Source organism: Pseudoliparis swirei, chromosome 9 (assembly GCF_029220125.1).
Source record: "Pseudoliparis swirei isolate HS2019 ecotype Mariana Trench chromosome 9, NWPU_hadal_v1, whole genome shotgun sequence".
In the NCBI taxonomy this organism is placed as follows: Eukaryota; Metazoa; Chordata; class Actinopteri; order Perciformes; family Liparidae; genus Pseudoliparis; species Pseudoliparis swirei.
The window spans coordinates 14315651-14343597 of NC_079396.1; the positions used below are offsets into that span (position 1 = coordinate 14315651).

The following is a 27947-nucleotide window of genomic DNA, read 5'->3' on the forward strand; positions in this document are numbered from 1 at the left end:
ATTGCTTCTTCTTCCTGTGTACAATTTGTTGTTGTTACACTGACACAAGGCCACACTTTCACACCCTCTACAGTAACGACTGGGAAGTGCCTTTGTTGTTACATGAGAAAAGATACAAACAGGAAGGCCGATGACAGCCCAGGAGTCATCTATCTGTCAACCACTTGACAGGAACATAGCACAGCCAAATATATGACTTCCCCATAAATCACAGCATCTCACTCTAACTAGCCTGTCTTGTGTGAGTAATTAGTAGTATCATGCACAAGCATTTTCAGTGTCCCGAAATATCATTAGATCATCTTACTTTTGATTTTCAGTCACTTTTCTCCAAAACCCACACACTCAAATAGCCAAATGTTCCTGAGAATGATATGCATAAAACTGATTTAGGAGGCACTCAGGAAATCGATCATGCAACAGAATCGTTTAATGTTTAAGGAAGAGTCTTATGATTTGTGGATGTTGAAACAGAGTTCATATTCCACATTTAAAGATTAAAAAGAGGACCTTGTATTTTCATAGTGAGCCCTAACCGCCTTGTACCCCCTTGCAGCAGTCCCACCCCGAGAGCTCCATTGCTATTGCAGATGCTTTATGACGGGCAATTTAGCTTCAGCTGCTATCTGAGCCATCTCAGGAATGGACTCGCTTAGAATCAAGTACACTAAAGTAGAGAGGGAGGTAGAGAAAAAAGAAGGGGGGAAGAGAGAAAAATAAAGAGACAACAAGCTTGTCTGGACAGCCCCTCTAGACAAAAGGTTTGGGGGCAGGGTCTCCTGACATACACACACACACACACAAATACAAACACTGGTTTCCCAGGCCCTCGGCTAGACAAGGAGAAGGCATACGATTGTTTTCACAGGAGCTTCAAAACAAGGCCAAACATGTGAGTGGATGTAGGCACACATGCTGGCTTTCCTGTATATGTATAATCTGCACACGTTTTTACTAAATTGGTGTGTGTGTGTGTAGGTGTGTGTGTGTGTGTGTGTGTGTGTTTGAGAGAGTGAAACATTTGGTCCTCCACACTGGCTTGGCTTTGTTGAGTCTGCTGAACTCCAGGAAATCTCCTGAGGCGAGCAGACAGATTTACACCCTTCCCCCTGAGAGGGCTTTACAGCCTGGGACCCAGCAGAGCAATGGAAGGGCCAAGAGCGCCAAGGGAAGAGCAGGGTGATGAGACAGAGAGGGAGAGGAGAGGAGAGGAGAGGAGAGAAGAGCAGGGAAGGATAAAGGGAGAGAGGACGGATGAAATATGACAGAGATTCTGGGGGTTGTGATATCGTGGAATGCAACATGGCTGCTGTTTGGTTGCCGCCTTTCACCTCTACTCACATACACTATTTCGCTTGTATCTTGTGTCTCTCACTCTCAATTTATCCCTCCTGCTCCTACACATATAGCACAGACACACATGCACAAAGAGAGGCCATAAATCTGCCACTGAGTGCTGCTGGGATAGAGACACCTAAGACAGGCCTACGCTGTGTTTGGAGAGAATGCAGATGTACCTGCCTCCAGCACATCATCCTCTGTCCCTCCTCCCCTCCCTCATTCTCCTCCTCTCCACCCCTTCATTTTATCCTCTCGATCTCCCTCCAGAGTTTTCTGTCTCATGTTCTTAACCCCTTTCAACCTTAACTCGGCTCATCTCTCCTCCACTCCCTTTTCTCTTTGGTCTCACTTTAAGGACTGACGCTCGCCCACTTGAGGGGAACAAAATGCTTCAGCCGAGTCTCATTATTTTGTGCCAAGTCAAGGCCAAGCTAGAGGATGCACAATAGTATGAACAGAAGGAAATGTATATGGCTCACACTATAGGCAGGACCTTGTGGGGGAATAATAGTAACAACTATGGGGTCTCTGCAACCTGTTTGCTGCAGTTCTTATGTCTAAGAGCCAGTATCCATCATCCAGTGACAGCTCTAACTACCTGCTGAGTGATATCTGATGTCCTTAGATGGGCTACATCACAGCTATCTACCTTTACATGATATGTCTGAGATAAAGACAGACAGGGGCATCGCAAAAGAAACAGGAAAAGTCTTGAGTAGGTTTCATGTTTGCTCATAATGTAGAATGGTGATGGCAGGTGTAGGTTTTGAGGGGATCTATAAAAATTACTTTGTTAGACAGACAGCATAATGGCAATAACTTTAGCTAATGTTTCAACCCATCTGTATCGGCCGTGATGGCCTCCAGACAAAACAGACTTGCAAGCCCACGCACACGCCCTCGCATTCGCAAAAACGCAGTAATGCCTTTGCCTTGACATTATCACAACCCAGCTTCACGTAGTCCCCCAGCAAAAACAAGGCCTTAAACACAGACACACACGCGTAAACACACACCACCCAAACAGACGTGGCCTGTATGACCTGATTTACCGCGAAGTAAACGGTTTAAGCCGCACATCTCACTCCAACACCTAAACACCTGACAGCCCTCTCATAAATAAGGCTGGCCAGAGACTCCTACATAATTTACACCGTGGCTATCTCCTAAGCTAACATGTAACAGGTCTCCACTCCATATTTCACCACTCAGAGCTCACCACTCACTGGGAAAGATAGAAGGGGGCAAGGGGACTTCAAAAGCTTCAGAGGACGGTCTGGATATGGGGATGTGTTGTAGGGATTGAAGTTCCCTGGACCTATGTGTGTGTGTGTGTGTGTGTGGGGGGGGGGTATGAGCATGCATGTGAGTGACCCTGGCCCGGGGCCTAGCCTAGCGTAGCCGGGCCACAGCCCAACTCAGATCAAGGCCCACAGCCAAGAGTTCCACTTCTGCATCTCCCATAAATCGTCCGGCCTTTGTCTGTTCTCTCTTTCACTGGCTGAAACTTATCCTCTTCCATTAAGAGTGATGGATCAGCACCTCTCAGGGCATAAGAGACTCTGAGGTTACAGGTCCTCGCAAAAATTGTACTTTACACTGCAAACGTGAAAGAAATATACACATAGGCATACATACCACGTACACCCTAAACCAAACACGCAACATTAGACGTGAATTACCTTTAAAGTCTGGGATGGGAGTTGTTGAAGTTGTTTGATGTTGAAATTATTTCATAACAACTGATATGTATGTGTATTGGCAATTATTTGTACAATGGTGTATCTCTTTTATGTTAATAATTGCAGCCTTGTGGTTAATTTTCAGGTACCTCCATTGGATTTAGCAGCATCTGTGCTCCCTCTTGTGGCTGCTCCCCACCATGATCACATGCTACGTTAATCATAGCCATACATGCCATAACTGTGTGTTCATTTGGGCTTATATAAACAATTCAGAATGTACAATGAGATAACTTTCGCAGTCAATCATAGGCCTATCACTTTAACAATTAAAATAACCAGGTTGTGTTTATTGTAATTGACAGATTTTAAATGATAGTTTACTGTTAAAATTATATTTATTATATTGCGATAAAGACGATTAGGCATAATACAACGCACGAGCCAAAGGACTTGCCTGTGGGAAGATGTCTTTTGTTTCTACTGCATGAGAGAGAAAATAGTTTGGCAAGAGATTTGACAAAACTGCTCTACATGTTACAACAACGACCTCAGATCAGCAGCTGTCTGTACATGTGTGTGGTGAGTGCTGTGAGTTTTTTTTAAGCTACTTTAAAATAATTTTGCAGTAACACCAGGAATGTGTTTTATTATGTGTTTAAGTATTAAATGAGGGTTGTTGAAAAAAATATTGTATCTTTGTTATTATCACAACACATTTAAAATGTCAACAATATTTAAGCTGCTATAAATTGGAATATTTAGTCCTGAGAATAAAGCTGATCGTGTCCAGAAGTGAGGAAAAAGCAGATTGCATTAAGTAGAATTCGTGGCAGACTCCAGGAAGTGCAATAGCCTTGAGCTATAACATTATTATGTTATAGATCTCGGGCACGAACCAGATTCTAACCGGACAAATTATCAATATTGTTTGAGAACTGCGTGTTGTCGCTTGAGGCTGCAGCAGCAGGACATCTGCGTGTTGTTGCCCTCTGGTGGTGGGTGGAAACTGACTAGTTGCGAAGTGAACGTGAAGTCCAGAAGCTAAAAGATTCACTCCTTGTAGGCCTACTTGTATTTTCTCGCTTGAATAGTACCCCATTCCTGTTTGAATGAATCGTGTTTTTTATTTACATTGTATGTGCGTGTCTGAGTGGTGGTTGTATGCTGCGCATGCGCAGTGTTCGGGTGAACGCATGCCTTTGTCTCGGAATGCGGGCCACATGCGCTTGCGCGTTGCTCCGTCGACAGCGGAGGCACATAAAGCCGGGTAAATTGCACCAGGGCAATAAAATGGCAATAAAATGACAACAACAGTGCATTAATCCATCACCAGGGTGCGCTGAAGGTACTGTAAAGAGCTCTGGCTGGAGTCTGGAATGATTTCTAGGCTTTATCAGCTCGACTGCTGCAGCTCCTATCCAAGGTGCCAGGGGGCAGTGAGGAGCTGGGGAGGGCTGAGAGTCGCCTTCCCTGTGGACAAGGTTTATATTAGCCTAATCTCACCCAGGTAGGAAACAGTAATACAAAGATGCAGTAGGTTTATATTGAATGATCCAGATTCTTTTAATTAGAAGACAGAATTAATCAAATGAAGGAATGGAGCTTTGAATTAGCAGGAGGTTGATGGAAATCCCCAGCGCCGTACCCCTTCTGGCTTAGCTTTATTCGGAAAAGTATTTTCCATAACACGGTCTTACAAGTAGTAGAGTTTCTATATAGCGGTACCGCCCTTCTGGCTCCATGCGGTTGCTGTAGAAAGAGAGCTTTATTCAGGAGACCTGGGTTTATGTGGGGAAACCAGAAGCAGCAGGTGATGGAAACTGCTGGCCCAGTAGGTTGGCTGTGGCCAGGGGGTTCTGGCAAGATGGTAAGTGGACCCAGTTGGTTACACTGCCATTTCCTGTTTCTCTACCCTTTTATTCTCTTTTTACCGTCTTTCTATCGCAGGAGGCCTTCATCTACTGCCCCTGCCTTCCTGCCAGAATCACTTCCTCCAATAAGAAACAGATGAGTAGCTCCAAGTCGGAGGTGGCCGGGCTTTGCCCTGCAAGTCATCAAGGCAACACATCTGACATACATTTTCACATAGTTGGGCCTAAAATATGCCTTTTAAAGATGTCATTTTGAAGTAATGCAGCCCTGCTAACAAAAAATATCAAAGGTTATTATTCTTTGCCTGTTAACATCTTCTTGAAATGTTCTTTTTTAACAAGATTGTTGCCTTTAGGGTTCAACGTGGACACTGACAATGAGTCTTTGCGCCTGCATTTCAGTGTAGCCTACTTCTCTAATGACATGACAACACATTTCAGAACACACACAACATAACCTTTTCGAGAGATCGGTAGTGTACATTTAAATCTCTGCGCAGATAAAACCACCAGCTGCTTTGCCGTCAGCTATTCCACAGAAACAGCATTATAAACTGAACCAGGTGTGTACATGCCACAGTGGAGAGGTCAAAAGTGGAAACACATGATCCAGCCTTTCTTCTTCTTCATCCCGCTTTTCTTATTCTAATAACCGATCCGTACTAAAATGCACCATTACACCTTCCAACAATGCTTATGTAATCTCTGGTTTGGTTCATGGGGAACAGATTTAAAAACCAGGCAACACGAGAGCAGTTGAAGTAGAAGACAGAGGGAATTAGACGAATGGACAGTCAGGTAAAGGAAAGGACTGCCTGCAGAAAGCAGGGGAATAGAAGTAGGAGGTGTCTATGTTTTGAGAAGACATCTGTTTGGTCTGCTCTGCCTCCCAGATTCTCTCACGTTTACTGGATCCCTGTCACAGTATTTTTCCTGGGTATATTTCTGGCCAACATTTGAGATGAAGGACTCCATGTTTAGACATGAGCTGCTTCGATAAATTGGCTTGTATGCCTTCCAGATCCTGTAAGTAAAGCTCTGTATCACTCCCGCACCCTCAGATGTATGACACGTAAGACACTTTATATTTCACCAAGATTCTACCATGAATCAGCACACGGACCATCTTCCTCTATTTCACCACGTTTTATTACAAATGTGTTTACTGCTAATCAGTGTAATGGACTAGACCGTGAGCACTTGAATGTGTGTTTAACGTATATATCCTGAGGGCCTCGGGAGATGACAGGGCCCTTACAAGGATGGTGGTTGTAATATTGAATTATAAAACCTATTCAAGAACCTGTCAAGAGCCCTGTTATCCAGTGTTGAGTAACATCTCTGCCTGTGTAAAATATGTTATGCAACATGGCTTTATAAAGTATTTATTAAGGCTTTATAAGCCACTAAAATTATAATCAGTCCAGGAGCCACCTCCAGCAGCAGACCGGGCCATGTTATGAAAAGCTCTCTATCCGGAGGCCTGGGCAAGCCTCGCAGCATGCTCAGGTCTGCCAGAGCTATTCCTTGTGGATCACTTAATATGAACTTCAACATCTCCTGTTGAAATAAATACCACCGCAGAAAATCCTCGGGATTGCATGGCCTCTCTGAACTCTAATCCTTGATGGAAAAAGAAGGAACTGAAACGTTATGTTCATTTGAAATCCTCCGATTATAATGTAAGATGTGTAGAGTTCTGTAGACAGATGTGGCCCCACCCCCCTACTTTGCACAGAATGAGGCGGTGGCAGCTGGACTCTTCTCACTTTGTTATAAGCCTTGCATATTGGACCTCAAGCATATAATACTTTACGTTCATATACAGTGTAACATTAGATATTTTATGGTGCTGTATTATGTCGAGGCTGGCTATGGCTTGGAGCAGGGGAAGGAGAACGTTGTGGTCAGCGGTGGGTCAGAGACTGTTTGTGCTCAGGGCTGGCAGAAAGCCAGGCTCTGTACGTGTCTGCTCTGAATGTTCATGGATTAACGCCCGCCACACATACAGCTAGACTGGGAAACTCAAGATGACTTTTAACGTGAAAGGCCGACGATAAGTCGCCATCATAAATTCAGGGACACATGCTGTCTGTAGTAGCACAGCAGTCAGGCGTGTTTCCTCCAGGAGACCGGGGCTGAGGGGCTGTGTGATGGAGAATGGGGGAGCGGCTCTGCGTTGGCTGACCTTGCCTCTCTAGATATAATCAGAGTGTGCTGGCAGCTGTGGCCTCGCCTAAATAATACCCAAGGTATCATGTAGAGCAGGTACACAAATGCCTTTTCCATCCACAGACTCTGGTTCGAGGCTCACTGTAACTTCCCCCGCCCTCCCTCAACAACATCTTGGAGTCTGTGCAGTGTTTTAAACTCAGATCCTGCTGATTTAGCATTTCCATTTAGTTACATATTATTTCTCTCAATTGCTTTAACGAGTAACTTAGGCTTGTCTAATGTGAATTTCCACATGGCAAAGAAAGCAGCGGTTGTAGTGCTCAGACACTGAGCAGCGACAGCCGCAATCACTATGTGTAATTTAGCAGCAGGGGACAATGAGCTAATCTTGTAGGAGAGCATATACTCCCAATTTAAAATCAATCAAGATGTTTCTTTAGGACCTCCACTTTGGCTGTGCTGTAAATAAGAGCTAGGTTCAGAGCGTACAATTGTTGTCTGCCTGCACGGGGGGTCATTTTAAATCCACTGATGGATTCACAGCACATTTCACTGCAAAGTTTCACACACATTTTGACACTAATATGCCCTATTTCTCCTAATCATGTTGCTGCTGCACTACAAGTAATTAGGTATAATTATGTCAGAGGATGATTTCTAGCCATTTATTGAATAACTGACTTACAAGAAATCATTGGCAGCAGCATGCTTTTAAATACTTGAAAGAAAAACAAGTGACACATGCACGGACAGAAAAGTTATGGTGTTGGAATTTGTAATCCAATTATCTTATTCTAGTGAATAAAAAACTGCGCTATGGGTTCCTATGATTTTCCGTCTCCAACCATCGAGGACTTACTTAATGCCTTCAATCTTTCCTGCTCACTCTCGTCTCTGCAAATTAATTTATGGTCTAATTACAGGACAAGCCTCCAGATATGAAGGAACACAAATCACTGGTTCTTACCAGATGGCAGAAAAACGGCACAGGATAATTGAAAATCTAGAAGTGGATCAATATTTAGAAGCCTAAGGTTACATCAAGTATGACAATACTATTAGCATGGAAATATGATGCATTGCGTCCACAGGCAAATTTGTGTTATTTGATGGTGAATGGGTGCTGACTGAAATGCTGGCTTCTCAAGAACAAAGATATACCATACTAGCTTTATCACAGATTAACCACTCCCATACACCCATAGGTTATCAAATATGTCCTGCTTTAGTCTCATGTGCATACCTATAGAATGTGTACACACTGACCAGTGGTGTGTGAATCAGATATGGAGGTCTTCTTTCCATCAGAATGTATAACCTGAAAGCTCAGAACCCCATCCTCCTTTAGCATTTACCTCTGGCCTGTTAAAAGTGATATCAGCTCATGGAGGGCAAGCATTAGCATTTGCATTTTATTGGAAGCACCGAGATTTAGAGCAGAGGATATATCAGCTCTGAGCAGACAGAATTAGTTAACAATGCATTACCTGCCTTTTATGGCAGCTATAACTCTTTCCCCTGGTGGGGAAAGGAGATGAAGGAAGGAGGGGGGTGGGGGGGGGGTGAAGGGGGAACACAGCCAGCAAAGGGTTGGCGGGGAGAGCAGTGGCACAGTGGAGGGGGTATTTAGAATGAAGAAGCGTTGTCTATGGGTCTTTACTGCAAATTAAGTGTGATAGCCACCCAAATTAGAGCATCACATCACAATCACCTTCACACAGATCAGTGCGTTGTGTGGAGAAATGATGCACCAGTCATCACTGCAGACTTTTTATCTGGTTGCAACAAGGAAATGTAGCCGCAGCTGTTGGGCAGCTGTGGCTATGATCACAGCACGAGGGAAGGCCACGTCAAATTACATCGGCCTCTGTTATACTCATGACTTACACCACTTTCAGAGACAATTTTCACTGTTTCCCTGGGACACTAACTGAAGAATAAAAATTTCATTTTTTCTTTTTCATATATAGGTTAATCGTACTCTGCGCTGTTGTGTTATCTGTGAGCGCACATATCTTATTTGTTTGCTATATCAGTGCTATCCTTGAACAGGCTGCGTACCACTGATGAGGCCCACTGCAGCCGTCCCTTTCCTCTCCACGGCTCCCTCGACACTCATTTGGCATAATGTGCTGCAAGACGACCCACCTCTGCTGCGCGCAGCGCCCTGAGGAACTCATTTGCACTCGATGTTACTGGGACTATGGGTTTCAAGTACAGCGAAGCGGCTGCGCATGAATGAATGAATATATTTACACCAAAAATGTAACTATATTTTAACATATTTGGACAAAGAGCATTAAAGCAGACACACCTGGCAAAAAAAGCAGTTTTAGTGTTTCTAATTAAGATAAATACTGATCAGTTAGGTATTTTCAAAATATCTATTCATTATTTAGTGCACTGTCGAAAGCCTTTGCATGTAACAAAAAAAAACTCATTTTTGCTAAACAAAGAACAGACTTATTGACTGTCAGACATGAGGTAGGCCTACACACTAGCACACTACACACATTTTGCATAAGGCCTGAATCAGATTTTCCTTATTTTGATTTGTAGTTTCGGTGAAGCGTCCCTCTGCACGTCAGTTGACTACGTATCAGAACTGCTTCTACATCGGTATTTGCCTCAAACATCACAGGCAGAGCTCCCACGAGTGCCACTGTGGCTTTCCCCAACCAAACCTACTGGCATGGGTTTGTCAGCAGACAGCTCCGGCTCCATAAAACAGCCCGCTGCTCGCTCCCTTTGCCCAGCTTAATGGTCCCAGGGGCTGGAAATTTACTAGTGACCTTTGCATTCCATTTGGAGTGTAAAAGCCTTTTTGCTAGGAAAATTCCATCACTTAACTGAGCTGCAGTGTGTGTGTGTGTGTGTGTGCGTTTGCGTGTGTGTGAAAGAGAGAGAGAGAGAGTCACTGCAAAAGGCAGTAAGAAAGAAAAAGAGGGTGGTGAGAGAAGAACAAGGATTAGACTTAACCTTTACTGCAGTTCATTACTGATGTTGTAGTTGGTCCCCATTGCAGAGACACTATTCTATTTATTATGAGAAACAATTAATTCCCTGTTTTTGTATGGTGGCCAGATTGTGACAAAATGGTGGCACTTCCTTACATTTTGAAGTCTCGCTCAATCTTTTTGCTGCATCCTTGTTATATTTGTTGAGTCCCTTTTAAATTGAGGGGGAAAAAACGTTTCTTTTTTGTAACGGCATTACATATTCTGTGTATTCATTTAGTTATTCAATCATGTGGTGCTTACAATGACCACGTTTTTGTTATGGTTGCATCATTACATCAAACAGAAGTGGGGTGCTTCAATGGCCTGGGGCTATAAGGTGCTTCAATGGCCTGGGACTATAAGGTGCTTCAATGGCCTGGGACTATAAGGTGCTTCAATGGCCTGGGACTATAAGGTGCTTCAATGGCCTGGGACTATAAGATGCTTGAATGGCCTGGGACTATAAGGTGTTTCAATGGCCTGGGACTATAAGGTGCTTCAATGGCCTGGGACTATAAGATGCTTCAATGACCTGGGACTATAAGGTGCTTCAATGGCCTGGGACTATAACGTGTTTCAATGGCCTGGGACTATAAGGTGTTTCAATGGCCTGGGACTATAAGGTGCTTCAATGGCCTGGGACTATAAGGTGCTTCAATGGCCTGGGACTATAAGATGCTTCAATGACCTGGGACTATAAAGTGCTTTAATGGCCTGGGATTATAAGGTGCTTCAATGGCCTGGGACTATAAGGTGCCAACCATGCATGGACCATAATGTCCTTGGTTCGCATCCAGCTAAGGACCAGAATGCTCCAAGTCAATCAAACTCTTTCTCTCGCTACCCTCATTTATATGGTTTACTATCTGTTTCTAATAAAGACATACAATGCCTCCCCTTTAAAAAAAAAAGCCAAAGTGACAAAGAAACCAATTGACGTCCTGGAGGGAGTTTGGATATTTGTGAGTAAACACAACATGAATTTATGCCCCTCTTAAAGATGTGTAATAATGAATAAAGGCTGGTTAGAAAAGATTAATTTGTGAGTTGTCCATGTCTATGTGTTTAATAGTTTGAACTGTAAATGACTTGGCATAAAAATTGAGTTATGACTTTTGCATTGGTGTTGTCCCATAGCGCCATCTGCAGGATGAGTGTCTGATGCTCTTTAAACATTTTCTTCAACAAAGAAAACATTCAAATGTCTAATTTTGACAAAGTCCACATTTAACAGCTTTGATGTTGGATTTGAGACTAATTGCTTTTTACTATTTACCCATGATTACATTTTCAAATCAGTTTATTTTATATAGCCCAATATAGCAAATTATGAATTTGCCTCAGAGGGCGTTACAATCTGTACACAAATAACATATGGTTGGGTTTGCCATAGTTTTTATATCTGCAAAACATGTCTTTGACATATTAAAACAAGTCAACTGACAGCAGTTTTAACAGTGAAAATATTTATTAAAGGGCGTTACTGTACACACATTTGTAACATTTAGTTGATACAGGAAAGTCTACTTTAAAAGAAAACTGCACCTGCAAAAAAAAAGCAGTGCTCAAGGGTCTAAAAGGATAAATATATTTAATGAGAAAGAATTACACCCACCAAAACCATTGATATTGAGGGACATTATGTAAGTCTTGTATGTATGAAAGGGAAGGTCATAGTCTCCATTAAAAATGCTGAATAAAGCCAAAAAATAATCAAAGATATTGGTCCAAAAAGTCCATGTTGGAACACACCAGGTCAAACTCCAAAAATCAACATCCATCTTGTTCAAGAATTAATCTCCACTTGTCAGGAAGCAACATCATACATCTGAAAAAAGTATGGCCAAGAATAATCAAATAACTCATCACAATCCAACCAAGGATATGCATCATCCAATCAGAAACTGGTTTTAATGTTTCAAATTAACAATACAATGATGAACAACAAATACTCAAATTGCGGAGTAGATTTTTTTTTCTCACAAAACACACAAAAATCTCAGCGGAGTATCACTAACTAACAAGTTCCAGCACACCATTAAAACTGCAGGTTTGTCAAAGATATTGGTCACTTGGTCAAAAAGATGTCCGCCTTTTAGCCACAAGGTGGCAGCCCCCAATGATGGATGATTGATGCTGGTTTCATTTCATGTGGATAGAGGGATGATTGTCTAACCTGTGAACATTAGACTGGTCCAAAGATAACACTGCAATCCAAAAAAAATTGTAAAAAAGGAGAAAAAAAAGTTCAGAAGTGAGCAAATGTTTTATTGTCCTTTTCTTGAACTAGTGATAGGGTAAAGAAATAATAATAACACCATACAATGTTTACATGTTCAAACTTGGAAATAAAGAGATACAAATGGCAATTTCTTAAAAAATGAACAAGGATATCATCACAACATTATAAAGACTCAATTGGCCGGTGTCTTCTGCAAGTTTGCACATTTCGTAGTTATGTACCGGTAGACAGGACAAACTGAAAAATCTACAAGAGATAAAAAGTTTTTTAAAAAGGAAGTGATTATGCAGTCAGGAAAGCACTGTGGTGGTTGCTTCCTTTACATTTAATACGACAGTTTAATCCTCAGTGATGTTAGAGGGCTGTAAAAGCAAAGAGATGCACTGCCTGTACAGGGTGGGGGTTGGGCGCCTGCCACGGGACAAGCGCAAATTTGAGACAGCTTTTACCAACTCTGGACTATTTCTGAATGTTATCAAATGGCCACATGTGCCAACGGATGCAACACACCTTACAGACACAACCGTGTTCTGAAAGCACTGAAATATGCTGTGTTAAGACATGGAAAAGGGAAAGTAAAGAATACAAAGACAGAACCGCAGAAACCCTCCCCAGCAGCAGGTCACCCATGTCTGCTACAGCTTCCCCCCCACCCCTTTTTGATGGATCCTGCTCAGCACTGTGGGGCCTTTGGGGCATGGATGGAGAGAACATGACTATGTTCGCTGTCTTTGTTGGACATGGTGAAGAGCAAAGATGGGAGGTTTGGGTGTGAAAATGTCTGACTCAAGGTTGTCCCTGCAGTTGAGGAGGTTTGGCTTCCTCCTGAGGTGATGCACGCTCATGCTGTGACCGCATCCTTCTCCTTCTTGTCACTGTCTTCGTGCCAGGTGAGACGCTCCTCATAGAAGGCTATGACGATCTGCGGGCACTTATTATTGGCCTCTTTGGCGAGGACAAGATCGGCCTCATCAGAGTCTTTCCTGCAAGAGATGAAGAGCCAAAGCCCGTCTTTAAAATGTGTTCAGAAAGGTGCATCTCTGCACAAGTTAGATAACACACTCCATTTTCACATCCATGTGGTACCTCTGTCTTGGCAACTAATAATACATTGTTATACAGGACTGTCTCAGAAAATTAGAATATTGTGATAAAGTTCTTTATTTTCTGTAATGCAATTAAAAAAACAAAAATGTCATGCATTCTGGATTCATTACAAATCAACTGAAATATTGCAAGCCTTTTATTCTTTTAATATTGCTGATTATGGCTTACAGCTTAAGAAAACTCTAAAATCCTATCTCATAAAATTTGAATATTTCCTCAGACCAAGTAAAAAAAAAGATTTATAACAGCTGAGTGTTTGTCAAGGCTCAGGAAACCCTTGCAGGTGTTTCGAGTTAATTAGACAATTCAAGTGATTTGTTTAATACCCTACTAGTATACTTTTTCATGATATTCTAATATTTAGAGATAGGATATTTGAGTTTTCTTAAGCTGTAAGCCATAATCAGCAATATTAAAGAATAAAAGGCTTGCAATATTTCAGTTGATTTGTAATGAATCCAGAATGCATGACATTTTTGTTTTTTTAATTGCATTACAGAAAATAAAGAACTTTATCACAATATTCTAATTTTCTGAGACAGTCCTGTATGTCATTCAAGTGTACATCAGAAACACATACTTTCTGCATAATGTATGTTATTGTAATTAGTGCTGTGAAAAATAACGCATTAACTCAGTTAATTCAATTACAGGTTTAACTAGTTTTTTTTTTTTTACGCATTTAACGCATGCGCAGAATGAGCTTCCAATCTGTCTGTTGTTGGTCGTCGGGACGAAAAAAAAGTCACTTGCAAAATGAGCTTCCAAAACACCACTTCAATCTGAACTCTGTCCGCTCTCATGCAGACGGTCTGTTCATCGGTAATGATCCTTCCGCAGGTTCACCTACGGAAACCTTGTTACGACTTTTACTTCCTGTAGATCAGGGGTCTCAACACGTCGATCGCGACCTGCCAGTCGATCGCGGCGTAGTGTTGGTAGATCGCATGACATTAAAAAGATTGGCCCGCCCCCTGACATGCTCTCTAGAGCACGTCTTTGTTCTTTTATTAAACTAAACGTCTGTTGTTGATCGTATCTCCACAGCAGCATGTCATCTCTGTCTCTACGCGTTGCGTTAACACTTATCGATCTCCGTCTCGCGCGCCACAGAGCTCCGTGCGCGCATCGGGACCGAGCAAAACAAAAGTCACTTGTCAATCTGTCCACCTTTAGATTGTATCATGGTGGAGTTAATGGTTGACAAACAAGAGAAGAATGCTCTGTTTAACCCTCCTGTTACCTTTACATTTACGAACATATTTTACCCTCGGGGTCAATTTGACCCCAGCAATTAAAACCTCCAGAAAATTATTAGAATTAATATTGCTTCCCAAGTTTAAGTGTGAGGTACTTTATGTTTGTTTGTTGACTACCTAAATAGCCCTTTAAATAAATAAAAAAGTTGATATTTCTGGTATGTTTGACACAGTGAAAAACAGCCTGGGGTCAAATTGACCCCAAAGAACACCGACATTAAACATTGAATGGGGTCAAATTGACCCGAAAGGAAACAGGAGGGTTAAACATTCTGTTTAGGATGAAGATGTATTAATGTTCCATATGGAAGAAAACTGCTAAATAACTGCTGAGTTGCAGCACCATTGTATAGAAGAATGTATATATCCGTCTTTTGTCATAAATCTCTATGTTCTCACAAAATATACCGAGAATATCGGTAATATGTGATTAATCATGATTAATCCACAAAAACCTGTGATTAATCCGACTAAATTTTTTAATCGTTTCACAGCCCCAATTGTAATACATTGCACACATTTTAATGATCTCTCTTGATGTGACATTTCACTTGTTTCACTTTTCGGGGATTTTATCATTTAGCGTTTTTTGTGATTGCTTTTATAAAAGTACCAAATACAGCCATTCAATTCATCTCCCCAACTTTAAGGGCCTGTTAGACGGAACCAGGTTTGAGTTGTTCGCCGCTGGGCTCAATGCACTTGTGCTTTGCTCAACGAATGAAAAGCAGCGGTGGCGCAGGACACACCCCTGGAAATAATTGTTTTCAGATATCAGTGAGAGCACCGTCATGTTGCGTCTGAAAGGACCACTCGACTTGAATGAAACTGTCATCAACCAGTCAGTCAGATAAAAATGATATTTCAGTGCACATTTAAATCTAAAGTGTAGAATGAATCTGATTTGGGTGATACTACTTTGATAGCTGGTTTCTTGTCTTTGTGCTGTCTTGTATTTGCTTTTTACCTTTCACTATGCGAGTCAGATAATGTATCAAAACGGATACAAATCATTAGAAATAATGTTTCCAGGAAAAGGAGGCAGATGAAATCTGTTTAGGATCCGCCGTGATTACATTCATTTTCCTTTGTATATTCCCATAGATTTGTTTACGCATTCATTTAAAAACCAACTCATCTGGGGTACAACTGCTGCCTCACCCTCGAATGCTGCTTAGTCGGGCATGAGTGACGAGGTACTACACATGCATCTATCTAGTTAATATGTAATGACATTACATTTTATGGTGTGGCGTACTGTTTGTATACGAATGGACCGCTCGGCTATTAGGGCTGCTAATGGGTAATTCGTCAGTGGCAATTTGGCACATTTAGAGCTGCCGTTGAAAAGAATCACGCCACAGGTCACAAGCAGCAGTAGATAGAATCCGTGGCTGGCAACTAACCCGCAGCACCAACGGGTCAATACCCAGAAACCAGCGGTATACCAGTTTTTCATTAGCAGAATAGAATTTGTGGATCGAAACAACCATGAAGATTTTCACAAATTAAAACGTAAGACCTTGCTTGACAAGCTGCATTATTTAAACTATAATCGGTGTTGATTTGTAAAATATGTGGAGGATGTTCAGAACTTCTAAGCTTATGTAACAAATCTCCCATGGTATTTGAAACATGTATATACTAAAGAATACTTAGAAACTGCATCTACATTGAGTGCCAACTCTACACATCCTGAATGGGGGACTGCCCTTGATAAAACTTTAAAGTTACTCATCTTAGTACCTGTGCATTACAAAACTTTTAAATAACAATGTTGCATTATTTAAATGTGATTAATTTCAGACTGCAGCATTGGGCCCAAACTATGTAAACAAAACTTACCATTTCATAAGAAACATTAGGTCTCCACATGAGTCAGTCGCTCCAATGATCTTCTCTGGCTCCAGTCCTCTCTCAAAACCACGGGCAACAAGAATGTCTTCCTGAAGGACAAGAAAAGATCAAATGTGTTTTTAGTAGCATACAAAAATGACTGTAGTATTTTACAAACAAGCGTTAGATTGTAGCCCAATTGCATTCCGACACACTGACGTTCAAAGCTTTGGGCTCACCAGCAACAAAACCATCAGGCTTTACAGTCAGGCGGCTGAAAGGACTACTGTACATCTTTGAATTGTCCGTCATGCTTTTAGTTTGTAGAAAGTCTTCCATAAGAAGAGACGCTATTTCGTATGAAAAGTTTGCAAAACACAGATTCAGAGACAAGACAAAAGTTCCCCCGGAGCAACAGTGGTGGTCATTGGTAACAGAAACTAGAAGTGAAATGTGTGCACAATAAGGCATCCTGTAACAAGCTGGAAAATAAACAGGTGTGTTCCTTAAACAAAGCGAAACTTTAAACGTCACTATAGAAGTAAACAGTCAGCTAAGGGTTCGTATTATTGGAATATCAGCTGAACAGACTTTATTTAGAGCCTAATTGCAAAGAATGTTTGTTTTGGTGCAATAATGATCGAGGGTCACTCGCTCTTTTCGAGACAAATTCAAAATTGAAGAGGACAGTCTACCCTGGCATGAAACACTTTGGGGACATCGACTTATTTTGGGGCCAAAATTATTTGGATTGTAAATAATACAGATGGTTATACTTTGTTGTCTGTTAAAATAGTGATTATTGAAATTCTGGGAATATATCGATGGCATGATGTGAGATTAGATATTGTCTTATATTTTGAATATTGTTATATGGCACAAGTGCCGGATCTGTAGCTAAACTCTTTTCTATACAGATCCTTTTAAATGCATGAAACACAGTTTCTCTCTTTTCTAAGTTAAGTACACCTATCAGCTGTGAAATAACATTGTAATCAAGAGCTACGCTATCGTTTCGTCAACTTCTCACGTTTGTTGGAAATGATAACGCTACTAAACCAACATATTACATACCTCCTTCTTCTTCTTTTTGGGCTTACTGCCACCCTCCTCCTCCTCTTCGTCCTCTTCATCTTCAGAGCTTCTCTTCTTTGAGCTACTGGAGTCTTTGGAGCGACCCGAGGAGGCTGTGACTGATTTGCTGGCCCCACTGCTAGGCGTGGAGCTTCCACCACTGCTGCTGCTTTTCTTGTAAGTCTTCATGAATTCTGAAATAAGCTCAGGACAACCCAGATTCTTCTCTGGCTCCCAGGTGTTGTGTTTTCTGAAGAAGATCATCATCATTCAATAGAATCGTGTTGTGATTAAATCAAAGAGACACACAATTACATCATCTGAAATGATAACAAGCGCACAAAGAGTATAATTTCTCAGAAAGATCTGATCAAAATCAGTTCAATCAACAATGTTGACTACAATGTCTGATTACTCTATTTCTGGGTGCATAATATATATGTAAACAGTCAGTATATAGATAGAAATAGTGTTTGTTTCTCAATAATTTCAGTTGAAACTATTGTGTTAATATTGGTCAAATTGATACTACTCAAGCGTCCTATAGATTATTTATAAAACTACCAGAAAACATCATATATCTTATATTTTGATATAACGCTTAGCCCTAGTCCATAACATTGTGAAGCATCTTTTAATCTTCATTATCTATTATTTTCTCGTCTTACGGGCAGCGTAAGATAAACAGATCTTTCTGAGTGTATGTGAATGTTGAATTTAACAAAAGGGCAGTGAATGCCACTGCAGGCTTGGCTAAAGACAGTAATAACTTTGCAAGACTGCTTGGCAACAATGGCAAGAAAACAACTTACTCTGAATATCCTTTCCACTTCAGGAAGAACTCGACCCTGCCTTTCACCACTCTCCTGTCCAGCACCTTCTCCACAACATACTCTTCCTCATCAGATGATGAGGAGTCTTCTTCGCGAGACTTTTTGCCCATAGCAAAATTTGTTGGTGGAACACTACGCTGTCGCAGGCCAATGACACTTTCCTGTACAAGAAATAGATGGAGAAGCGACCGTTAAAAAGACAATGGATCATGTTTTCCAGCCGACACATTCGCACATATGACGTTGATCACGAATCACGCTCCAATTAGCGGGAAATGGGCTCCGGTCGCACAAAAACATTTAATTTCACTGACGATACTCTAATCTGCAACAGGCACGACACACTGACAGCATGCGAACGTTAAACTAATAGTCTGGCTAAATATATATCGGCGATTTCCCCCTCGCGATAGCGTTGTCAGAAAACACAATATGTGCACACAGGAATTAAGATATGAGGATTTGTTTACGAAGCAACTATCAAAACAATGGGCACGAAAGGCAAACTTGGTTAAGCAGGTAATGTTAGCCTGCAAGCTAACGCCTCAACGAGCTAACACAAGCTAACACCGATAGCAAATCGAAATTATTTGAACGATACACGCAGCAGCAAGAAGCACTTCGGTGTGTTCTCCATTTCTTACCCTTTGGACGCGTAGATCGACGGTCGGACCAGTTTACTTCGTCAATAACGCGTTTATTTTGTGGACCTGCGGTCTTTGAGGCCAGCGCTGGAGCTATTTTAGCATATAGCCTGGATCGCATAAAGGTGCTGTGCGCTTGCCTGTGCGTAAAAAGCGCGCGGTAAAAGCGCACAATGAAGGTACCCGCCCCTAGGTCAGCTGATGACCTACATATTTACCAAGCGAATGTGGTCCTACAACGACGATGACTTTTTTCTGACAAAGTTTGGAACACGTTTATTGTGATATGTGTGCCACGATATAAAACGCAAGATATAACCGTGTGTATGTTGAGGTAGTGAAAGGCGTACTGACGGTGCTCCAACGAGAAAAGCGCAGCTACACCAGCAACCACAAGTAAACAATCGGAATAATTTCGGAATGGTGATGTTTGGTGCATTTGCTCAGTACATTTGTGGCCTTGTTTATTCATTTTTGTTTTCTGACCAGACAGCATCACACAATACACGACATCTCACACATTTGTCTTCGGATCCTTTCAGGCATTGAACATCCATTTTTTTCTCCTCGTGATTGTGAAATGCACCGCCTCCCGCCACGTGATTGGTGGTTTGTTGTGATTGATTGAGTTTGGACCAATCAAGATTCAGCCAACGCAGACGACATACTGCAGCGGGAACTGTCGACCAATTGCTGCGTGAAAGAGGTGTTTCCTTCGCTATGTATTCTACATTTAGGAACCAGGCTCGTCTGACGCAGATCGCTTTTCTCCGCTCAGTCCACAAGGAGTTTTCAAGGATTCGTCTGCAAACATGTCGAAAGATGTAAGTATTGCATTGGGAAAACATTTTTTTACGTTTTTCTATACACCGCTTCTTAAAAAACGTGTATTTTAGGCCATAGCGAACAGGCGAGGCATTGTCTTGTGTTGTAGTTCGCGTTAGATCCAGCCGTGTGAATCCGCCATTTTAGCAGCTGGGCCTCGTGGGCTTTTGTTCTTGCGGCCATCTATGTACGACATTTAATATGTTCCCAAAACGCTCGTCTTAAGTACCACTACTCTTAACTTCAAACGCACTACATTGACCCTGCATGCGTTCCGTGTTTGCGTATAATTGTCGCTAAAAATGCTCCATATCGCCGACGCGGTCCGGTAACGTTAATGGCGGCGCCCCTATTTTTGAAATGTGACGCAAGATTTACTTCATACATGTTGAGGCCTTACGCTGAGCGCGTTGTTCACACTGAAGCAGTTTCATTGTGAATGTAGACGTTAATGACTTGGCTTCCAGCGGCCCTTTCGGTGCTGGTGATTGTGCTCTGACGTTACTGTCCGTCTTTGTCCGCTATAAAACGTCAGGTCCCACGTGAACCGGAGCAGCTTCGCAAGCTGTTCATTGGAGGCTTGAGCTTCGAGACCACAGACGAAAGCCTGCGGGCTCATTTTGAGCAATGGGGGAGCCTTACAGACTGCGTGGTAAGTTGGTTTTACATTGTGGTGTGCATATGTGATGTGTGAGTGACACTGGGACTAATTTAAATGTCTTCCTTAAGGTTATGAGGGATCCCAACACAAAGAGATCAAGGGGCTTTGGCTTCGTTACATACTCTTCTGTGGATGAAGTTGATGCTGCCATGTCTGCCCGCCCCCACAAGGTTGATGGAAGAGTTGTTGAACCTAAACGAGCAGTTTCTCGGGAGGTATGTTGGATTTGATACTTTTGACAATATCATGTGTTATCAATATCAATATTACTTTACAAGTAAAGGCATGGATAGTAACTGGCAATTATCTTTGGTCAAAGGACTCCAACCGGCCAGGGGCCCACGTAACAGTGAAAAAGATATTTGTTGGCGGCATCAAGGAAGATACAGAGGAGTCCCACTTGCGAGATTACTTCTCACAATTTGGCAAAATAGAGGTCATTGATATCATGACTGACCGTAATACTGGAAAGAAGAGGGGCTTTGCTTTTGTGACATTTGATGATCATGACTCCGTCGACAGGATTGTCAGTAAGTACAAATGCTTTCGTTTTTTCTGCATGTTGTCAGGTTGACCATCTCGAATAGCTACTAACTAGCCTTTCATCCCACAGTCCAAAAATACCACACAATCCACTCTCACAACTGTGAGGTGAGGAAGGCTCTTACAAGGCAGGAAATGCAGACTACAGGAATGGGTATGAGATGTAAACTCTTTAATTCAAATTTCATGTCAGTAGTTTTAAAACAGCGGCAGTTTGACACTATTCCAGAAGTAATGAATATGTTATTGTTTAGGACGCAGCAGCAGCAGCAGCAGCAGCAGCGGTGGTGGTGGAAGGCCTTATGAATATGACAGAGGTTTCAATCAAGGTAAGAGTTCTTTAATGGTGGGGCGACATAATATTACGTTTAATAGCACCATTATAATATATGCCCTCTGAAGTCTAACTTTTAGTATTTGCCTCTTTCAGGAAGCAGGGGTAGATATGGAGACAGTCCTTACAATTGCAATGGAGGTGATGGCGGTGGCGGGGGTGGTGGTAAGTAGGCAATTATTTCAGCGCAGGCCTTATTTTAAAGTTTGTGTACTAAAAATAATTATGCTCTAGGATATGGCGGCGGTGGTGGTGGTGGTCCCAGCGGTCCTGGGGGATATAACAATAGTGGCAACCGAGGATATAACCAAGGTTACAACCAGGGAGGAGGAGGCGGTGGCAGCGGTGGTGGAGGAGGAGGCGGCGGCGGAGGTTATGGAGGAAGTGCCTATGAAAGCAACGGCTATGGTAAGTGTCTTAGCTCCCCTTAACCAACTTCAGTGTGTTCAGATTTTATTTACTTACGCTGTTGGTCTGCATGTAAATTCTCTCAGGTAACTGTAGTGGAGGTGGAAGCAGCGGGGGCGGCGGCGGAGGAGGAAATAACTACAACAACATGGGCCACTATGACCCCCAAGCCTCCAATTTCGGCCCAATGAAGAACAACTTTGGTGGTGGTGGCGGCGGCAGCGGTGGAGTTAGCAGGAACTTCGGTAAGCAGGAAGATGACAATGTTGGGGTGTAAATCATTTGGCATAGTTTCTGTAAGCTAAGAGTGCCTTTGTTCTCAGGAGGAGGAGGTGGTAGTGGTGGTGGTGGTGGTGGTAGTGGTGGTGGTGGTGGAAGCAGTGGCGGCAGCAGCAGCTATGGAGGGGGCTCAAACACTGGTGGATATGGCCGTTCTGGACGTTTTTGAAGTGGTAAGTACTCATTGGCATGTCTGATCTTTTCATAAAACCAGAGTTTGTAGTTGCAGGGACTCGTAAAGTGTAGATTAACATTTTTATAAATCACTCTGGATGTCAGGTCATATGAAGTCAGTGCACAGTTAACAATGATGTTCCGTATTGTTCAACAGGACTGAGTACTTAGGAGAGGAGAGCAAGGAGAGGAGAGCAAGCGAATTGACAGGGCAGCTGCAGGTTTACCTCCTAAATCTGCTCAGCCAAACAGTTGTGGCAGGTTACGGCTGCTGCAAGAAGAGATGTACAGTAGATAAATCATGGAGGGTCTTCATTTAAACGTTTTGTGTTTTTTCATCAACTGTTTTTGGGAAAGCAAGCATTCCAATGAGGTTTTATGTAGATTGTTTTTCTTTAAAGTCTGGTTTTTATTTGTAACTGCATCCAATCAAGCTGAAATAAACAAACTTCAGTTTTTTTACAAAGACTTGTTAGCCTCTTGAGTGGTTTGGGAAAGGGAGGGTACACTATTAGATGCTGCACATTGTGGGATCAGGGACATTTTTCATGTGAGCAGAAAAAAAACATGTGTGTGAGAAGCCCCGCGCTATTCACCGTACACGTCATGAGTAAGTGTATTTACAATACTGGTTGAGGAATGAGATGTGGTGCATAAATACTTCCATCATAAAGAGCCCACCACTTGGTACAGACTACCCTGAGTTCTGCAAAGATCAACTGGAGGATGCTAGGCTACATGCAAAGTCTTTGAGGCTAGTCATGGAAGCCAGCTGAGGGAGAGAAGTAGCAAAACCACCGCCAGGATCATTGAAGCAGGGGAGAGTGAGAACAGAAGCCTGAGGCTAGCAGGCAGCAGCTTCACAAGGCTTATGTGCTTTCTGTAGGTAAGACCAGACTTCTCAACTACTGATAGTATGTCTTGATTTTGTCATGTAGCTGGTAGTAAGTTGTGTAGCCCAGTAATTACATTACATATATTTGTGCAAACAAGTTTTATTATGACATACACCAATGTGGACTGGTAAAATTGGCCTCATAATTGTGCATAGAGGCCCAACAACATTATTGCATGCAGCGAACAAAAATTATTTTCTTTTTGTAAAAGAGGTGCTTTGCGTAATTGGTGTTTCTGCTTTACAGGAACCCCTGGTCTTCAAAACCTGACCATTTCAGTGACAATGGCTAAATCAGGTACAATCATATAAAACCATTGTTTTTTTTTCTGAAAATGTTTTGCTTTATTTAACATCTCCTTTGTTTCTCTTTTTTTTTTTTTACAGGTTTCCTGAACAATCTGGCGGGTACTTTTTTTATAAGACTGCTGTGCAGTGTCTATTTATTTATATAATAAACTTTTTTATAAAGAACTCTGGTGTGGTGTCAATTAATTGTAAGGGTGAAAAGTGACCAATGATGCATGTATGGCAAGTTTTATATTTAACTTTCAGTTGGTATAGTTTTGTTTGGCACAATCCGGCAGTCTTTCATAAGGAAATTAGATCACGACTGTCCAAAAATCAGCATTGCTCTCTCTTTTGCATCATTGCATGAGGTACCAAATACATTTTACCATCAGGTGTCTGTTGTAGAGCATATTCATCTATTGAGTATGGTTGTCCATCCTCATCTCTCAAGTGAGAAAATACTTCTGAATAAAGGCCTGTAAGGTGACATTGAATAAAAGCCAAGCTGCGCTTGAACTCTGCTCTTTGCTGTGCGAGGTGCTCTCTCTGGGCCTGCAGCTGCTGCAGTTCTCTTTCAAGGTGAATTATGCTCTCGAGCTTCCTCTTCCTGCAGTTCTGAGCTGCCACCTTGTTCTTCCCTCTCCGTCTAATGTCCCTGACCAGTGCCAGTTGAGTATCCGTCAGAGTATACTGCGTCAGGAGCTCATTGAAGTCGTCCACGGGTAGATTGATGATCTTCTCCATTTGGAAGGGAATCTTCAAAGACACGGCCTGCCGCTCATCTCTGCTGATTGAAGCTGGGGCTGAGATACTTCCTTGTGGTTTTGCATACATGCTATATTGTGAGCTCCCTCTGCTGGACTCTCCAGAGTCGATGTGCAGGTTGCTCAGAGAGGTCGGATCCGGTTTCATTGACAGACTCGCAGCACTAGGTTGAGATAAAGTTGGTTGGGTTGAAAAATAAGATTGCTGTGCACCTGGGTGTGAATATGAGTGCGCTTGACTCTGGTAGTCCATTGAGTAATGGGTGTGTGCTCTTCTGGCGTGGTCACCCATGCTGTCTGGTTCTCCGTCACTATATGTCACACTCTTGCAACCTGGTGCGCCGCTCACAGGATTATCTGGAGAGGCCAGCGGAGGACTAGAACCCAGAGACAGACCAGAGTCCGACTCCAGATCATCAGCTGGGCGAGCGTGTGAGCTTTGTCCATGTGTAGTCCACAGCATGTGCCGACGTAGATCCTGCGAGAGACCAGCGTTGACCCGCCTGTGCCCTTGGTTGGTACCGAACATGTTCATTTGTTCCCTCGGAGCCACGTGCGAGGGCTGTGAGTGAGAAGAGATGGGGTGCATTCTTTGATTGAGTTGAGAATCCGAGTGTCCGTACACTGCCTCGGCGTGGCTGCTGACACTGTGACGGACAGGCACCTCTTGAAGGTAACATCCATTGTAAGCGTCAGCAGTGCTGAGCCCATAAACCACAGGAGGAGTTTCAGAATGGGACTGAGCCATCTCGTCTCCTCCCATCGGGACCATGGGCTCCATGGTTTGGTACGGTGCCGTTTCATAGGAGCCTGCACTGGAGACTTCAAACTCCTGCAACAAAAACAACTCTGTTATAAAGTACAGGTGTGTATTACATGTCAAAATATCACCAATAAAAGTCATAAGAACGCTGAATTAATTCGTGGAACTGTGTATTTTTCACATTTCATCTGTATCTCTACAGTTTGCCCCCTCTCCAACATGCCACCCATAGCCTATGGGCTCTCATAGATGTGATCAGGTTTCACCTGGAAACAGATGGCTATTGTGCGGTGCAGGGGGCCGCGAGCAACATGCAGCACTTGCCCCCTCTCACAATCTCTTCATCCTGCCATCATTCAAATGGGCCATTGTTGCCTTCCTCAGCTGAGTATTGGTTTTTCAACAGTTGGCAACACGGGAAAAGAGGATGCATTTATTTATTAAACCTATTCAATTTAGTAATTTGTTTAAATCAACTGCTTCTGCTTGATAACACAGCAAGATATTGTGATAACATTTCTGGGAAAAGACACGCAACAGTATGAGTTTGCAAATAAAAATAAATAGAATGAGTTTTCTTTTACACAGTCAGTGCTGAAGAGTTACCTGCAGCTCTGTGATGGCCATCAGCTCCTGCCAAGCAACATCCATCTCTGTGTCCTGAGGAGCTCCATGAGACCTGGCTCCAGAAAAATTATTGGACATGGACACTCCCCCACACAGCCTGCCTGGAGTGGCTAACACCTTATGATATGAAAAGACAATTATAATCTCATTTATAAGTGTTAGGTTTAATTATTTGTGGTGGTTTCTGTTTTCCCAGCTCATAGACAGACCTACCTCACAGGTTCTCCTCAGAGGGTGAACATAGTTGGCCGTGGAACACATTCAGGACAAGTTTTCGTTGTAAAAGATCAACCTTGCAAAGACACAGACCAGAGAGTTATTCCTTTCCAGCATATAAACTCTGAGACATCAGGAAGAAGAAATAAAAAGATCATGTGTCATCTGAGAGCCATGAAGTCACACCATGCGTTCACACACATTTCAATAAATGACTGGGTGTTCTGTCGGTTCTTTTGGAGCACATGAAGGGTTCAGTTCAGTTGATTTAACTCCTCCCAGCAGCTGTCCCGGGTGCAGCTATGCCGACCCCTGATAACACAATCTGCGGGAAAACAGCGCTCTCCAAAAGACACACTGGGGCCTGATGGCTGTTTTGGAAAATTTGGTGTACGTCTTGCATGTTGGCAGTAATCTTTAACCCCTTTTGGTTAAGCTCAGTCAGGAGCTGTTATTTTAAAGTCTTTGCATCTCCAACTTGTCTTTTCGAATTTTGGAAATATTCCACTTGAGTTGAAAACATACAATGAGAATTTACATTGAATTTAAATTGTGTGTTTTCAACACACAATTGAAACAGCTGCCTAAACACCAACAGGGAAGTGCCCACTGAATCACTTTGAAATGCATTTTACTGTACACTCTTGTTTTTATCCTGAATCTTCTAGTTTATATGATTTAAACTAAATTTCAGAGAGAAACCTAAGAGTGGCTTTTAATCTCAACTTTTTGGAAGGCCGCTTTATTAACTCGAATATCTTATTTTAAGCAATATGTTAATTTCATAAATATGTTTTAAAAATAATCTTCCCGGCAATAAATGTGATCTCCTGAAGTGGCCGCCTTATGCTTCTCCACTGACAATAATGCAGTAACTACTTTGTGGTTATGACACATTGGAGAGTTGGATGGTACTTTTGAAGTTAGAGTTTTCTGATGATTCAAAAAGAGTAATCAAAGTCAGGCTAATTGAAGTGGAATACCAAACAACAGGTCATCAGGCTGCGGTGTCACCGAGAACACCCCTGGTTCAATGAGTTAGACCGTTGCAAAATGGGGTGTGTTTTAGTCCAATACATGTAATTTACAAGTCATTCTTTCTACTTAATAATGGTGGAATTGACAAACAAATGTGTTTTCTCTCTTTTAATTAAAGATTTAAAACACACGTCTACTTTCCTCTTGACCGTCAAAACCAATGTGTGCATAAAATGTGTGATATTGCATATTATATCACCTGCCTGTAAGTTGCTGTCATGTCATGAATTATTTTTTAAAGGATCTGAAACATACTGTATAGGGTTATTTATATCCTGCTACAACCAGCGTTGTGTTTGTGGTCAGTTTATTTAGGTTGTTTCCTTTACTGTAAGAAATCATAATTCACTCAAAACTCACTGCATGGTTCAGTCAGTTTAAAGTCAAAAGTCAAATTAACTCAGCAGGATAAAACTTCGCTAAAAATGTAATGTAGCAAGATATCTTTCTCTGTGTTTTCACTTCAACTCTATTCTTTACAATTTAAATGCTTGGAAGCTTTAGCAAAAATTGTATTACAATAGTTCAGTAGCTCACTTTGTTATATAATTATGTGTAATATCACCCTACTGAAGTGATACATCTTAAATATAGATTTAATTTAAGTGTGAACATTGTACTCTCTCAGTATGCAGTAGCTTTACAAGAGACAATATCTGACAAATCAGTAAAAGGATGATGTGAATGAACATACCTGGCCAGCATTCTCTGCTTCCTCAACAGGTGATGAGTTAAAAAAATAAAAATAAAAAGAACGTCAGATGTGAAGTACAATCCTGGTGGTCAGAAAATAAATAAGTGAACAAAAGGAGAATCTGTTCTTTTTCACAGATGATGTGGTGTTGCTGACTTCTAAAGTAAAACACAGAAGGCCTTTTGCTCTTTCTCTGCTTCAACTGTCTCTCTCTCTCTCTCTCTCTCTCTCTCTCTCTCTCTCTCTCTCTCTCTCTCTCTCTCTCTCTCTGTCTCTGTTCAACTACTCAGCCACCGGCATAAATGGGATGGCTCTGTGCAGACAAACACAATCTTCCTGTAAAGCACCCACACCACCTTTTTTTTTTTT

The 27947-nt window shown here is 42.1% G+C and overlaps 3 protein-coding genes across 7 annotated transcripts; 1 reads left to right on the forward strand and 2 right to left on the reverse strand.

Moving 5' to 3' along the window:
* Nucleotides 1-11954: 11954 nt before the first annotated feature.
* On the reverse strand, nt 11955-19239 carry cbx5 (chromobox homolog 5 (HP1 alpha homolog, Drosophila)). The gene is made up of 5 exons (XM_056422108.1): nt 19067-19239; nt 18402-18583; nt 17590-17839; nt 16525-16625; nt 11955-13296 (listed from the first exon to the last, which is right to left on the reverse strand). The coding sequence occupies exons 2-5, from the start codon at nt 18530-18532 to the stop codon at nt 13155-13157; spliced, it is 624 nt and encodes a 207-aa protein (XP_056278083.1). The 5' UTR covers nt 18533-18583; nt 19067-19239; the 3' UTR covers nt 11955-13154.
* A 545-nt stretch (nt 19240-19784) lies between these two features.
* hnrnpa1b (heterogeneous nuclear ribonucleoprotein A1b) lies at nt 19785-23659 on the forward strand. Of its 4 annotated transcripts, none has more exons than XR_008832718.1 (12): nt 19785-19890; nt 20427-20543; nt 20621-20767; nt 20872-21082; nt 21166-21249; nt 21350-21424; nt 21526-21594; nt 21664-21837; nt 21924-22082; nt 22161-22289; nt 22448-23483; nt 23573-23659. XR_008832718.1 is itself a non-coding variant. In XM_056422106.1 (11 exons), exons 1-10 carry the CDS (start codon nt 19879-19881, stop codon nt 22283-22285), a joined length of 1173 nt encoding a protein of 390 aa, XP_056278081.1. In that variant the 5' UTR covers nt 19785-19878; the 3' UTR covers nt 22286-22289; nt 22448-23659. The 4 variants fall into 4 exon arrangements, 2 of the variants coding, with proteins under 2 accessions (XP_056278081.1, XP_056278082.1); XR_008832719.1 differs by having other exon boundaries at nt 23433-23483; XM_056422106.1 differs by having other exon boundaries at nt 22448-23659.
* A 104-nt stretch (nt 23660-23763) lies between these two features.
* nfe2 (nuclear factor, erythroid 2) lies at nt 23764-27742 on the reverse strand. Of its 2 annotated transcripts, none has more exons than XM_056422105.1 (4): nt 27579-27742; nt 25844-25922; nt 25610-25747; nt 23764-25072 (listed from the first exon to the last, which is right to left on the reverse strand). In XM_056422105.1, exons 2-4 carry the CDS (start codon nt 25889-25891, stop codon nt 23810-23812), a joined length of 1449 nt encoding a protein of 482 aa, XP_056278080.1. In that variant the 5' UTR covers nt 25892-25922; nt 27579-27742; the 3' UTR covers nt 23764-23809. The 2 variants fall into 2 exon arrangements, with proteins under 2 accessions (XP_056278080.1, XP_056278079.1); XM_056422104.1 differs by having other exon boundaries at nt 25844-25970.
* Between the last annotated feature and the right edge of the window lie 205 nt (nt 27743-27947).